This window comes from Rhinolophus hipposideros (assembly GCF_964194185.1).
Source record: "Rhinolophus hipposideros genome assembly, chromosome: 19".
Lineage (NCBI taxonomy): Eukaryota > Metazoa > Chordata > Mammalia > Chiroptera > Rhinolophidae > Rhinolophus > Rhinolophus hipposideros.
The window spans coordinates 27,600,104-27,616,227 of record NC_138065.1 but is presented as its reverse complement, the minus strand read 5'-3'; the positions used below and the strand labels follow the sequence as shown (position 1 = coordinate 27,616,227).

The following is a 16,124-nucleotide window of genomic DNA, read 5'->3' as shown; positions in this document are numbered from 1 at the left end:
ATTTTGTTTATTTGTGTCTTTTCTCTTTTTATCTTAGTGAGTCTAGCCAAGTGTTTGTCAATTTTATTAATCTTTTCAAAGATTGTTGCATTAAATTTTTCTATCATCTTTTTGTTCTCTATTTCATTTAGTTCTGCTAGGATTTTTATTTTTTCCTTCCTTCTGCTGACTTTGGGTTTCATTTGTTCTTTTTTTTTCCTAGTTCTTTAAGGTGTAATGTGAGGTTGTTTATCTGGGATTTTTCTCCTTTCTTGAGATAGGCCTGTAATGATATAAATTTCTCTCTTCTTACTACTTTTGCTGTATTCCAATAATATTGATAGGGTGTATTTTCATTCTCATTTGTTTCCATGTATCTTTTGATCACTCCTCTTATTCCTTGTTTGACCCTTTCATTCCTTAAATCATGTTGCTTAATGTCCAAATATTTGTGGATCTTCCTGATTTTTTTTTCCAGTTGATATTGAATTTCAAAGCCTTGTGGTTAGAGAATATGCTTGCTATGATTTAAATCTTCTTAAATTTGTTGAGGTTAGTTTTATGTCCCAATGTATGGTCAATCCTTGAGTATGTTCCATGTATACTAGAAAGGAAAATATAATCTCATGTTCCAGGATGAAGTGCTCTATAAATGTCAATTATGTCCATTTCATTTAATGTATCATTTAGGGCTGCAATTTCTTTATTTATTTTCTGTTTGGATGATCTATCCGTGGCTGTCTATGATGTATTTAGGTCCCTTATTATAATTGTGTTTTGGTTAATTTCTCCCTTTAGTTGTTGCTTTTATAGTTCGCTACTCCCTGATTTGGACATATACAGAGAGTGCCAAAATTGTATACACATGTTAAGAAAGGAAAACTGTATTAAAATTTTATTACTCAATATATATCAATAACAAAAAGTGAGTACAAGTCACATTGGACTTCTGCAATTACAAGAGGTTCTCAAAGTGGTTACCATCAGCTTCCAGACACTTCTGATTACAGAGAACTACTGCTTGTACAACATTGATCAAGTGTCCATGTGTATATATGTTTTTGGCAGCCCCTGTATAAAGATGAGTGTTATATCTTCTTGTTGTATTGTCCTGTTTATCATTATGAGGTGTCCATCTTTCTCTCGTTACCTTTTTTATCCTGAAGTCTGTTTCATTTGATATAAGTATAAATACACCCGATTTCTCTCTGGCTATGATGCTTGGAGTATCCATTTCCACCCTTTTACACTGTGTCTATATTTGTCCTTGTAGCTGAGATGTGTCTCTTGTTTTTTGATCCAATCTGCTACTCTGTGCCTTTTCATTGGTAAGTTAAGTCCATTTACATTTAGGGTGAGTATTGATATATGAAGATTTCCTATCATTCTATCTTTTGTTTTCTGATAGGACGGTGTCTCTGTTGTTTCTCTGACTTTTTGTTATTGTCTGTTATTTCAGTGTAGTGTTATTCTATGATTTATCCCTCTGTTTCTTCTTTTTTAAAGTTATATACCTCAGTTCTGGATTTTTTTTTTTGAGTGATTAGCATCAAGTTTATGTAAAAGAAAGTCTCATATATACAGTGTCCTTTTTCTTTATCATGTTTCTAGTCTCCATTTCCCTTTGCAGGTTTCCGACCTTTACTCTCTCTCCTTTTATGTTTTTGTTGTTACAAGTTACCTCTATTTATGCTGTGAGTTGATTTCTGAGTTGCAGTAGCAAGTTGCTTTTTTCTTCATTTTTTTTCTTCCTTACCTTTTATGCTTTGTTAAATATACAAGTATAGTGCCCTATTTTGTGTAGGGGTTACCATTTCCTGCTTCTGTCTGTCTGTTTGTAATACTGCTCATGGTTTGTATTCTTTTGATTTTTTTCTCCCCTTCTTTCCCCTCCCCTGCCACTCTGGTTCAAGCTGTTGTTTCTCAGTCTAGTTGTGTAGGACACAGCTCCCTGGCCCATGCTGGTATTATGAGCCTTGCGCTCCCCTTGGCTGAGGCAGTCAGTCTTTGGTCATTGGTCCACCGCTCACAGCAGCTCTCGCTGGCTGCTGGCTGCTCACGATGGCTGCCAGCCACTCACAGCAGCACATGGTAGCCCATGGCAGCACTAACTATAGCCTTCGGCAGCACACAGCAGTCTGCGGCACCCCAGGGCACCCCATGGCAGCTCATGTGCATCTCTGGCTGCTCACGGCAGCCCAGCTACAGGGAGAGCCATTGTTTATAATCTTGGCTGTAGAGGGCGCAGCTCACTGGCCCATGTGGCAATCAAACTGGTGACCTCCGCATTAGGAGCATGGCACTCGAACCACCTGATCCACCAGGCCGGCCCTCTTGATTTTTTATTTCAGATCAAATTGCCTCCTTCAGTATTTCTTGTAATGCAGGTTATGTGTTAGAAAATTCCCTTTGCTTCTGTATGTCTGTAAAGGTCTTTATTCCTCCTTCATATCTAAAAGATGTCTTTGCTGGATATATTATTCTTGGCTCATAATTTCTTTCTTTCAATAGTTTGAATATTTGATTCCACTCCCTCCTGGCTTGTAGAGTTTCTGCTGAAAAATCTGATGATAATCTCATCGGCTTTCCTTTTCACTGGCTACCATGAGAATTCTTTTTTTGTTATTACTTTTTGATAGCTTCAATACAATGTACCTTGGAGAAGGCCTGTTGGGATTGAGGTAATTAGGTGTTCTAATTGCTTCTTGGATTCGAGGATCCAGTTCTTTCCACAAGTGCGGGAAGTTCTCATCGACTATTTGTTTGAATATACTCTGTGTTCCCTTCTCCCTTTCTTTGCCTTCTGGTATACCCATTATTCTTATATTGCTCTTTCTGCTGGAGTCAGAAAGTTCCTGTAGATTTCTTTCATTTCTTCTAACTCTCAAGTCTCTTTCTTCTTCAACCTGTCATTTCTAGATTTCTATCTTCAATGTCACTGATTCTTTCTTCTATCTCATCAGCTCTAAAATGAAGCTGGCTATTTCATTTTTTATTTTATTTATTGAGTTCTTCAACTCCAGAATTTTTATTTGGTTCTCTTTTAAAATTTCAATCTCTTTGGTAAAATATTCATTTTGTTCTTTGATTGTGTTTATGATTTCATTAAACTGTCTGTCTCTGTTTTCTTGCACTTTGTTGAGTTTTTTTCAGAAGTGCAATCTTGTGTTATTTAAGTCACATATTTCCAAGTCTTTAAGTTCATTTATGGAGTTTTAATTTTCTTTCTGAGCTGCCTTTTTCCCTGGTTATTCATGGAAATTAATGAATTATTAAGAGAACTTCCTGGGCATCTATATGATTAGGTTCTGTAGCAGGTTAATATGAAAAGGTCTTTCTTTTGTTTCCAGTAGGTGTTGCTGGAATATTTTATATTTCTCAATCTGTAGCCTTTTATTTTTTTCTCATGATGTAGCCTTTTTTTTTCTTTTGCACTGTTCTAGCTTTACACACAATGGAAAATTCCCTGGAATGTCAGCTTCTCCTCTGTGAGTAGGTCACTTGGATCTCAGGGCACCATCTCTGTGGGAGGATGTGTAAGTCGATAGAGTTCTGAGCTTCTGAAATCTCAGTGCTGTCCCTGGAGCCCCATGCAAAGCCTCTGTATCCCAGCTGCTTTGGTTGCCCCCACAGGGATCCACCCAGAAAGGTAAGGGTAGGTGGGCTGTGAGAGGCAGTTGGTGCATTTGCAGCTCTGAGTAATGACGACTACAAGCACACAGTTGTCTTGCCCCTACAGTTCCTTCTCTTTCTCCAGAATTAGTTGTGCTGTGAGTCTGTGGCTCTGGGATCATCGCTCAAGTTCTCAGGGTTGTAGATATTCTGTTCTTTAATCTGACACTCCTACTGATTCTTCTGGAGTCCACTTCTACCACTGGGATGGTGGCAGTCAATGGCCAGCCTCCGTGTCCTTGTTTTCTGTTTTCTGCCTGGCAGTGAGGGCTTAAACCACCATTCTCACCCTTCTGTATTCTGTCTTTACTCTAAGGTCTCTGCCATGAGTCCTAGGTTCAGCTGTATTATATGTTAATCATTCAGGTAGGACTGTGCGCCACAGGTTGTGCACCTGCAGCCTGGATTCTTCCCTGTCCCACAACAGCAGTGGGCTCTGGTCTGCATCCTGCAGTCCCATGGCCCACAGCTCTGCACTTCCTACTTCCTTCCTCCCCCACTCACCCAATTTGCCCATCTTTAGGTGATTCAATTTGCAGATCTCTCAGATGTGTCTCTATGTTGTACAGGGATCCTTTGTTGAATTATAGCTGTTCAATTTCTTGTAACTTCCAAGGGAAAAGTTCAAGAAGCTCTCCTCTTACTGCCATTTCTGTGATGAAAGTCCTCCTGTATTTTAATTAAAAAATTTTTTCATCCGTCAATTCAACTATATTTACTGTTGTTCAATTCAGTCCACAGTAATTTAGTATTATTTTCTTGGAAACTGGTTAAAAATTAAAATATTAAATTTTCTCAGAATCCAGAAGAAATTATCCTTTTGTCTTTAAAAATTTGTTTATGAGCAATTTCAATTTTATTGCAGTCCAGTGTTCTTATTTTGCAGTAAGATTGTTGACCACTCTCAGTGATATTTTTTAAATTGCAAATAAAGGAAAGACTAAAAGTAAGCATAGGCCATTCCAATTTTCAAGAAAGAAAAGGGTGTAGATTCTATAGGTGACATATACAAGCAAACTTGATAGTGATTCTGGGCATGTTTGTAGAGTAAAAGTTTTGTAGTGAAAATGTGGAGATTGATGAAACCTCAGATGGGACTTGGGCCTGGTAAGTAACTGTCCAATGCTGGCAGACAACTTAAGGTAGGAAGACATTACTACTCTCTGAGGTTATCTAGGGCCCAGGCTGCCAAGTGCCTCTGCCATTCTCAATGTAAAGTTTAGAATGAAGTCTGCTGTGTGCCAAGGATAGTACAAGTCAGCGGAAGTTAACAAATCTCAAATCTTCGGGTTCAAGGAGATGATCCTGTTGTTCCATTTCCCATTTTATAAGAAGAAAGAAAGAGCAGAGACTTTCTTCAAGCATTCAATTCCCCAACTTACTGACAGGTTGGGTTTTTTTTTTTTTTTGTCTGAGTTTCCACTCTTGAAGTGGCAAGGGAATTTGTCGTCTATTGGCCACCAATAGGGAGCTACTGACTTGATTTTCAAAAACTAAAATAAAATAATCCCTAATTATTACTAGTTCATTATGATTTGTGGCAGCCAATTTGGAACAGTAAGTACGGGAGAGAAAATTTGTTCTATGAATTAGCCTAGATCAATTTGGTAAAAGATTCGAGGTAAGAGATTCGAGGTAATCTCCAAGGAGGCTCCAAGGGTAAAGCTGGGGTGAATTATTTCTATTCCAGCCATCTGTATAACATATGTACTCCCTCTCCAGCATAGATGGATAGTATTTCATGTGTATTAAAGTAAAAATACATATTTGTAAATGTCATATTTTGGGGGTCCATGAAATATTCAAGCCCTAACTCTGTGCTCCACATTCCCTATGGAATAAGAGAGGTATAAATATCAAAAAGAAAATAACTAGAAATGAATGGTAGGCATAAGTCTGAGACAAACCTGAAATTCAGGACATGGACTAGCACAGTGAAGGGAGAGACCAATGTGTGGAGGATGAAGGAAAAAAATTCACACTGAAGCTTCTTGGGGAATGTATTGTGAGCTTTTGTGCCTGGACAACCACCACATAGAAACTGTGTTCCTAAGTAGTGAATGACAAAAGGGAACTTAGAAACCACCTAGTCCAAACTGTCTTGGCATAGAATTAACCCCTGGTCATTCACAGAATGTGAAATCATTCACGAGACTCTACAAGAGCAAGAAAATATTTATTGAAAGTCAGGCAGAGAGAAATACTGGCAAAGTAGTTTGCCAGGGCAGAGTCTGATAGACAATCACCAAGGCAGAGGGGTAAGAGAAATGCTGACAAAAGGAGTTTGACAGGGGAAAGCTGTGCTGGGTTTCTGTTTAGCTCAAGTTTTGTATTTTTCTAAACAGGATGTAGGGTACTTGTCAGCTTGCAGGGGAGCTGCCATCACAATTGTCTTCTGGGAACTCTCCTGTTCCCATCTCTGATGGATGTCAGCTTGTAGGGGGTTGCTGTTGTGATTGAGAACTGTTCTGTTCCCATCTATGATGGGTGTTTGTTAGTTTGAAGGGGGTTGCCATTGCAATTGGGGACTGTACTGTTTCCACCTATGATGGATGTAAGGTGCTTGTCAGCTTGCAGGTGCCGTGCTAGCCAGGGGATTTGAGCCAAGTGGTTAATTTTTAAGCTTGTTCCTGCTAGCTTAAAAGCTCACTCTTGTTAACTCTTTGTCCCATCTCCCAGCTCACAAACACACTTCTGTTAACTCTTTACTTGTCTCATTACAAACCTCTCTTTTTACAAAGAAGAAATGGAATCTCAGAGCCTGGCAACTAACTTGCTCCAATCACACTGCTAGTTAACAGCAGCTTGAACTTCCAGTTTTGTGCTCTGTCCATGGCCATGATAAGCTTGGAGTACATATAAAAAGGGAGGTGAAAGTGAATTTTAATATTCAAAAATCCAGAAAATCCCTTAGAAGATGTGTTGCAAGTGTTCAAACCTAGAGTTTCTAACCACATTATATGTCTTTTAGTTCTTAACTCTGGGTTCTTTGGTCTCAGACCAAATAATAGAGTAAGTAACTTACTCTCTAGCTTAATGTATAGAGCACTGTGAAGCAAGATATTGTTAATAAATGCTCTACAAGACTGTCATCCCAAAGTCCCTGTAATAGACCTCCTATGTTTTATTAAGGGCAGAGGAGGTGACTAAGGAGACTATTATAGGGACTTTTCCTGGCCTACTGATACAGGAAAAATCTCTTCTCCACTCCTCAGTCCTATTTACATGAAGCCAGGTGACAAGGCTATTCATGGCAAATCTGGTCATTTCTTACCTCTCTGAAATGATTTTTTTAAAAGTGGAGTGTTTTAGGTGGTTCATGCCAGATACCTGTGTTTAAAAAGGAAAAAAGAGTCCAATAATTTCTTTATGCTTTGTGGCACAAAAAGTTTTGTTTTTTTTTTTTTTAGAAAGTGGGACTTGTCAGTGTCACGGATATTTACAAAATGCACCCTAGCATCACTTCTTCCTTCTGTTATTAATTGTTCTAAAACATAGGTAAACTGGTGTTAATTGTTCTAAAACATAGGTGCCCTGATCTCCCATTGACTGTTATACACTCATGGTCAGTACTGATATGCCATGTTGCCTCTCTTCCCTAATGTTCCCTCAAGCCCCCAGTATAACTATTCATTGGTGGAAATGGGGAGGGGTGAGAGAGCAAAATTTGTGTCTCATACATGCTAGAAGTTCCCTTAAATCTTTTCAATTTATAGAGAACTTCCGGATACAGGCTCTCAATTTTCAGAAGAACAATAGAAGGTTGACAGGATAACTATTATCATTCTTATATGACAAATGAAATGCTAGGTCCGTGGAATTATATGAACATTTTCCCAAATCACAAACGAGAAAATAGAAGAACCAGGATTTGGATCCATTTTTTCTCATACATAGTTTAGTCTTTTTGTAATGGATGGCTTTATAAGTGGCTGAAACTTAGTCCCATTCTCTCCATGAGAGAAGCCTGGGCCTCTAATAATATTGTGAGGACATAAAACGAAAGGAGAAATTAATAAACGAAAAATGTATAGATCCTTTGCCTGAGATTTATTCACTTCTAGACTGTTTTCAAAGCTGAGAGTTCTGATCATTATTTTTCACTAGAATTCTCCAATATGTTTAGTTCAGGTGCTGCAAGAGGGTATTCAAGATATAATTTTGGGAGGTTTTAGAGAGATGAAACAATCACAAGGGAATTTTAGACTGAATCTCATCCCCAGAGTCCTATGGCTCAAGACTGCTCTAGATTCTGCCAAGAACTAGAAGCTCATAGATAGTAAGTAGAAGAAAGAGCATAAAAATGATCAACTTCACCAGCACTCCACCATGTCTTCCCATTTCTAGCTCACACAATGGTCAAGAGAGAACATTTCTAATCTAGAACTTCATGTTTTTTACCTCTAGAAGCAGAAAAAGAAAATACTAAGCCTCAAGTACTTAGAAGCTTCATGTTACATGGCTTTATAATTCTTTTATTTAAATTGTAGTTCTCTTTTACAGATGCTAATAAATGAATCTATACATTCTTTACTTACTTAAATGATGTTTACTGAACACTTACTATTACATGCTACTCAACCAGTTCCAGTTGGCTTAATGAGGCAGTTCAAAGCCTTGAGCACAGATCTTTCTATGTACATTGTGAGTTGTATTTGATAATTGAGAAGCAATTGCTGATGCTAAAAATAAATTGCTATTGCAAGTGTTTCTTGAGCAATGACATCAGTCATTCTTTGGGTCTGGCACAGGATGTGGGCCCATAAGTTTGTTGCTTTTTCTGGTCCTCTTAATCTTCAAGAGAACTGTGAACTGCTGCTGGGTTGAGATAAACAACCCTGTGTCCACAGCAAACAGAATCACCACCAACAATGGGATAAGAAATTGCAACCAGTAGTAGCTGCTTTGGTGACGTATGGTAGAACCTAATGCAACAAGAAATATAACTCAAATTAGAAATTGACGAATGAGGTTCAGGGCTTCATCCTCCCTAAGAGAAGGGTCCAACATGTTCTTCCAACTTCTAGCATGGTGTGGCATCTAGATGCAGACAGAAAACACTCCTGAGTTTGGGTTCCTCAGACTGTGCTTCCTGGCATCCTAGGGAGCCCTGAATATTTCTCCACATCCCTTTTCCAACAATTACTCTAGTCAACATGCCCAAGAAGGAAAGTCACAGGAAATATGACTCCTTTCTTGGAATTGAGAAGACCAATATCCAGATATTATTTGGAGGTGGAAAGGAGACAGAGTGAGGGCAGGGAGTCACCACTGTCTTATTTATCAATCAACCAATCAATAAATCAATTTCTTGCATTCCTGTTGGATGAAATGAAGATATTGTACTAGACCATCTTTAAGTTTCCTTCCAGTTCCACTATTTTGTGGCTTTATTACTCTGTTTACTCTTACAAAGTACTACTTTTTGAGATTATTCTAGAATTATAGATTCCCAGAATATTAAAGCCAGAAATCACTTAGAGCTCACCTAGATCAGTAGTTCTCAATGCTGGGTACACTTACCATTACTTGAAAGAGCTTTAAAAAATACTGATGGCCAGGCCTTATTTAGACCAATTAAATCAGAATTTCTAGGGATGAGAATATGGATATCAATATTTGTTTAAGTTTCCCAAATAATTCTAATGGAGTATTAGAATTAATACTCCTATTATAGAATATAGGACTCCTATAAATATATAGAACTCCTATAAATAGAATTAAACCTATTTTCCAAACCCTTTATTTTATAGATAAGGATACTGGAAGCCCAGTGACAATTAAATAGCACTTAGGTCTCAAATAAATTAATAGAGAACTGCCATTAGAGCTTAATTCTAGCTTATGGTGTCATGCTTTCATAGACATTAATATGAGGCAAGGTTGCAAGGCAAAATGTCTAATTTCCTCCTTGTAAGGCAAATATTTCAAAGGCTCCCACTCTTATATGAATTTTAGAAAGAGCCATCTTTTTCGTTGGCTGTAGAGGTAGCCCACCTGACTATCTTTTCCTCATTAAGCCCTCTTTCTCCTGTTCCAGTACACAGGCACACAGCCTATTGACTTGTTGGTTTCCTTTCCCAGCCCTTTTATGCTAAAATAGACTTTTCAAGCTTTTCACAGCCTTTGTTCCTTCAACTTTGAAACTCCCTTTCAATTTAATAAATATAAGTGTTCTCCCCAGGAGCAGCAGATGACTTTGAGATCAAAACTAATTTTTTATGCTTGGGTAGTGGTTAACAGTTTACAGATCCACTTCATAAATATTACTACATTTAATCTTCATAAAAATTTCATAATGTGAGCAGGTATTACTATTGCCATTAAATAATTTTAAAAAAAAATCCAAGACAGAGATTGAAAAATGTACTACCTATAACCCAGATCTCCCCATTGCAAGTTTAGTAGACATTCTAAGGTGTCACAGCTGTTCCCATTCTACAAGATGCAACTACTTCAAGCTCAATATGTCTTCTCTCCCTTCTCCTGCTATGGGCTCCTTCTTTTACTAACTTCCTTTTCTTTACTGACTCACCTTTTTTCACAGTAATCTTGATGGGATCAGAAGTATAGTTTATCTGCCAAAGTATGCCCTTGCAGTAATAGGTGCCACTGTCTCCTACTGTGGCATTGGTAATGGAGATGTTGTGGTTTTCATACCAGTACTTGAGTGCTTTGCCATTCTTGTAGTATATCACTTTGTAGACATTTCGATTCATCCAACCATGGCATCTGATGAGGAAGGACTCACCCTCCAACACCACATCAGTAGAAGACTGAATGAGCAGCCAGTCTAAAGAGTATTTTTTTAATGTTATTTATTTAACAATGAATGAATAGATAGATAGATAGATGATAGATAGATGATAGATAGATAGATAGATAGATAGATAGATAGATAGATAGATAGATAACAGATGTCATGCATAACATGTGTATCAGAAACCATTGTTCATCATTAATACATTTCTGGGCTCATAAGTAAGTTCAATAAAAAGAAAACAAAATAAACCTTAGAACTTTCTTCTATATTGATAAATGCTGCCTCTTCCTGAAGAGTAAGTCAGGGGCCATAAAATTTCTCTGACATTTCTGCTGAGCCTATCCATGGAACATCTGAAACCCAGTATTCACTTTATCTCCATTGTTGTTAGTTCTAGTCACTGAGAGGGAAATAAACCTATTTTGCCTATGGTGTCTTAGCCTAGGGTAGTATCTGATGTCCTCTTTTACTTCATAGGGGTTCCCAGTTTCATTATTAATCATAATGGGCCTCAAAACTTCCTCAGAATATGTATCACAATTTTTATTAATTATTTGTGTAATTGTTTAATGTCCATGTCCTCATGTGGCCCTGTATTTAAAGAAATCAGCGGCCATGTCTGTTCCATACATTATATCCCCAGTGCCTAGCACAATACCTAGGAGTTGGTAAGTACTCAACAAATATTTTTCAATAATGAATCAGTAAAAAATAAGAGTCAAATTCTATGGATAACATCATTTTAAAAATTGAAAAGCATTCAACAAAGTAGAATTTTAAATGAAAGTGTTGCTAGTTTGCAATCATATTTTATTTAAGAGAAACCCTTGAGGACTTTTCCAGAATCTTCTTTACTCCAAGAAACTAAAGAAGCCATTCTATACTCCTTTAGTTTGTATTTGGAATTTTCATATGGATGCTGAAATATCTCTTTTCACTCAAGAGAAAAATATAAAGTATGTACACCTGAAACTAATATAAAATAATATTGAATGTCAACTGTAATTGAAAAATTAACCCCATCTATATATTAAATATATGTATTTAAATTTTAAAATGTAAAGTAAAATATGATAATAGCCTAGCCATCCAAATGAAATGTTCAGTTTGTTCATTCATCATTTACTAACTGACTTACATATGCCTAAGCATGCTACATTAATTGTTAGCAGTAGAAAAGTGATAAAGATGGAGCAAACAAAAGATTTGTTTCTAAGTCAAAGTAGAGGACTTGAGGAATGCACACAGTGAAGAATACAACCTAATATTCAGGTCATTGCACACAGAAATTGTAGCGCAAATCTTTAAATCAAACCTTTTTATCCTATTTCAGATATATAGCTTTTTGCAATGTTCATATATCCAACATGCTATTGACCATATAATATACATCTGCACCTATGTAGAAAATATAGTCAGAGGTCCAATAGAATAAAGGAATAACATTGGGAGCTTGCCAGACCATTGAGGGAAAAAAAAGCAGAAGGGCTGGCAGGTAGAAAGAGTAGAAATGGAAAAAAGAGATGTGTGGATCTTGAGTGAGAGACCCTGAGTCCCATCCTGGTACCCTAAGCCTTGGAATAACTTGCTTTCTTCCCAAATTCAGATGGGCCATTTCTCACATGAGAGAATCTATATTTCCATAACCTTGGAACTTACCACTGAAGACTTCTAGATACACAGGTTGACTTGGGATAAAATTTTTGTTCTGACATTGGTATTCTCCACTGTCCTGGATTGTGGCATTTATGATTTCCAAACTTGAAGTAGTCACTACTAACATGGTGTTGTTGTGGGTCCACTTAGTGGAGTTGACTTCAAAGGAATTGTTCCCATTACATGTAAGAGTCACATTCTCTCCTCTAAATATTCTATTCCATGGGGGATTCAAGGACACCATAGATTTCCAGGTGGCTTTAAGAAGATCAAATTATGAAGAGACACAGAGGGAAAAAAAATCATTGAAAATTGTCTAGGCTCCAAAGTATAGACATACCACTAGTCAATCAACAGTCAGACCCTATCCTGATCCTTATGGTAAAAAGAAGAAGGAAACAGTATTGTAGCTCCCAACCTAGTGAGAAAAACAGGACACAAATGCAAGATATTTAAAAAACAGACAAAAAAATTTACTGTGTGATGTAGGATAACTCACTTTAATTCTCTTGATTTCAATTTCAGAATAGGTAAATGAGGACTGCACTCTCTTTTCAGGCAGACAATGTCTGTCATGTTCAACCATAGCTCAGCACAATGGCTCATACATTGAATGGATGAATCAGTGAATAATAGATGAATAATTGTGTTGTGAGTGTATGTGAAGCAACAACATACGTCAATTCTAGATGGTAGTGAGAAGCACCAAGAAGATAAGTCTTAAAAGGCTTCCAAGAACAAAGAGATGTGACACATATTTGAACTGAAGCCAGGGTGTAATGAGGGATTTATGTTAGAATCCAGTCCTTTGTTAGCTGTGTAACCTCCAGAAAATCACTGAATCTGAGTTTAAGCATCCTCAATTATAAAATGGCAATAATGATGATGATGATGATGATGATGATGATGATGATGATGATGTAAAAACTGAATGAGATTATGTGATACTCCCTGAAAGAGAAGCTAAGATATTTACATTTTCAACAGATATGGTTGTTGGCATAAAAAGAGGAAGTGATGACTTGAGAGAATTAATTCATATATTAGAAGCTTTTGAGTGGGAGAAAAGAAGGAAGACGAGGCAAGATGGAAATAGAAAGTGGGTTGGACAGACAAGAGCAGACTGGAATGAAAGGAAACAGTATAGGAAGAGCTATGCCCAGAAACATTGAAACACTGAGAGAACAAGGAAAGAGGACTCACCTGCTGACATACCATCTGGAGCTGCAAAAGTCCAAAAAAGGATAAGTTAGTGTCTATCCGCAGCTTTCTGGAACTCCTGAGGACTGGGATCTAGGTGTGGTAATGAGGACTATATTCACAGAATTTTAAGGGCCAACAATCTTCTCAGGAATTTGATCCAGGGAAATAAGGAGCTTCTCTTTTTCCTCTATCCTCCTTCCCTTGACCTCCGTGAGATGCCAGAGTGATTGGAAGAAATCAGGTTTGCAGTCTGACTTCTTCCTTAGGTGTTGCTCAGCCTTACTTCCTCTGCTCTCCAGCTTGTCTGCACTACAGAATCTCTGAGAAATGCCCCATGGTTTGTACGTGGCCTAGAAAAAATCACCACTAATACTGTCAACATTCCCACCCTAGAGGCTCCCCAGTTTCATTTTAGCCTCTCCTGAACCTCTACTTACAGAAGAGCAGTAAAGTTATCCACAGCAGGACAGAGCCTCCCATGGGAGTAGACATTGCCTCTGTAGCCTCCAAGAGCAAACTGAGCTGCAAAATTCTAGGGCCTTAAAGTAGACTGAAAACCAAAAAGAAGAAGGAAATGTTTTCTGTATCATATCTGGTTAACTCATCAGCTGTGCTTGGGTTTGCCTCCTTCTCTGCAGATAATATTTAGAATGGTGCCTAATTGGGCAATTCTATACTCCCCATCCCACCTCCATATTCACACCTGGAATCTGGTAGGAGAAAGGCATAGGCTTTTTTAAACTGTCAATCAATGCAACTTAGAAAAATGGGGTGCAGGGGATATTTCATTCATTTCTACAATAATCCTATGAAGCAGGTACCTTCATCCTCTACATTTTGTACATAGAAAAACTGGATCTTAAAGAGTTAATCAACTTGTCTTAGGGTACTAAATGGCTAATTTGGGATTCAAACATTTAAAAACCTAACCATAGAGTAAAACTCTTAATCATGATGATACGCTGTTTATGCATGTCCATGAGTATGGCCAGCAATTGATGAAATTCTGTTGTGGTTTCCAGAACTACCAACCCTCTTGTTCCTTAACTTCTGCTAATCCATTGGTCCATAAATCAACAAATTTTCATCTGATTCCCTGATGATCCACTATCTGACCAGCCAAATTAGATATATTTTCAGAGACTTCTTCTGTCCTACTAGGTTTTCGTGGTGCTAACAAAACAGGAAGGCAGATGTTAAACCATAATTTATAGGGACCTAGATCATAAAATTTATTTTATTTTTTTCCCAGCTTGTGTCCACTTTAATCTTCCAATCCTCCAGCATGATCACTATTTCTCCTTTAAATCCACATCAATTTTTCTTCCCCCAAGGCCCTTTTGACTAATTCATCTTTTTTTTTAAATCATTTTTTAAATTAGTTTCAGGTATACAAAACAATGTAATAGTTAAACATTTATCATTTATATCCCTCACACAATGATAACCCCCCTCCTCATCTACTCGGACATCGCATACAGCCATTACGTTTCCACTGCCTCTATTCCTAATGCTATATTCCACTTATTGTAAATATATATATATAAATTGTAGTTGACATTCATTATTTCAGCTTCAGGTGTATACTGCAGTGATCAGGCATCTACGTCATCCCTGAGGTGGTCTCCCTAATGAGACAAGTGTCTATCGGATACCCTACAAAATTTTTACAACATATTGATTACATTCCCCAAATTGACTTTCGTATCCCCGTGGTAATCTTGTGGTTACCGATTGTGCTTTCTAATCCCCTCACCTTTGTCCTTATCCAAACCCTCCCCCTCCTATTTGGCAACCCTCAGTTTTTCCTCTATCTCTGAGATAGTTTCTGATTGGTTCATTCATTTATTCTTTTCTTTAGATTCCACATATAAGTGAGATCATATGGTATTTGTCTTTCTCTGTCTGACTTATTTCACTTAACATAATGTTGTCTAGGTCCATCCAAATTGTTACAAATGGTAAGATTTCATTCTTCTTGATGGCTGCGTAATACTCCATTGTATAAGTGTACCAGTTTCTTAATCCAGTCTTCTACTGATGGGCATTTTAGTAGTTTCCCTGTCTTGCCTATTGTATATAATGCTGCAATAAACATAGGGGTGCATAAATATTTTCGAATTAAAGTTTTGGATTTCTCAGGATAGATACCTAGGAGTGGAATTGCTGGGTCATAAGGTAGTTCCATTTTCAGATCTTTGAGATACCTCCATACTGTTTTCCACAGAGGCTGCACCAATCTGAAATCCCACCAACAGTGCACAAGGGTTCCCTTTTCTCCACATCCTCGCCAGCACTTGTTTGTTGATTTATTGATGATAGCCATTTTGACTGGGGAGAGGTGGTATCTCATTGTGGTGTTTATTTGCATTTCTCTAATGATTAGTGAGGGTGAGGATTTTTTCATGTCTGTTTGCAATCTTTATGTCCTCCTTAGAAACATGTCTCTTCATGACTCTGCCCATTTTTTAAAAATTCATTGGGGTGGCAAATGTTAGTGAAATTACATAGATTTCAGGTGTACAATTCTGTACTACACCACCTATAAATCCCATTGTGTGTTCACCACCCAGAGTCAGTTCTCCTTCCATCATCATATACTTGATCCCCCTTATCCTCATCGCCAACCCCCCACTCCCCTTACCTTCTGGTAACAACTAAACTATTGTCTGTGTCTATGAGTTTTTCTTTCTCATTTGTTTGTCTTGTTCTTTTGTTCTTTTTGGTTTATATACCACGTATCAGTGAAATCATATGGTTCTCTACTTTTTCTGTCTGACTTATTTCGCTTAGCATCATACTCTCAAGATCCATCTATGTTGTCACAAATGTTCCTATATCATCTTACCGC

The 16,124-nt window shown here is 37.6% G+C and overlaps 1 protein-coding gene across 1 annotated transcript; it reads right to left on the bottom strand.

The window, feature by feature from the left end:
* Nucleotides 1-8,376: 8,376 nt before the first annotated feature.
* FCER1A (Fc epsilon receptor Ia) lies at nt 8,377-13,765 on the bottom strand (the record flags this gene model as incomplete). The annotated part of the gene is made up of 5 exons (XM_081025462.1): nt 8,377-8,576; nt 10,187-10,444; nt 12,074-12,328; nt 13,274-13,294; nt 13,711-13,765. 5 exons carry the CDS (start codon nt 13,763-13,765, stop codon nt 8,377-8,379), a joined length of 789 nt encoding a protein of 262 aa, XP_080881588.1.
* Nucleotides 13,766-16,124: the final 2,359 nt, after the last annotated feature.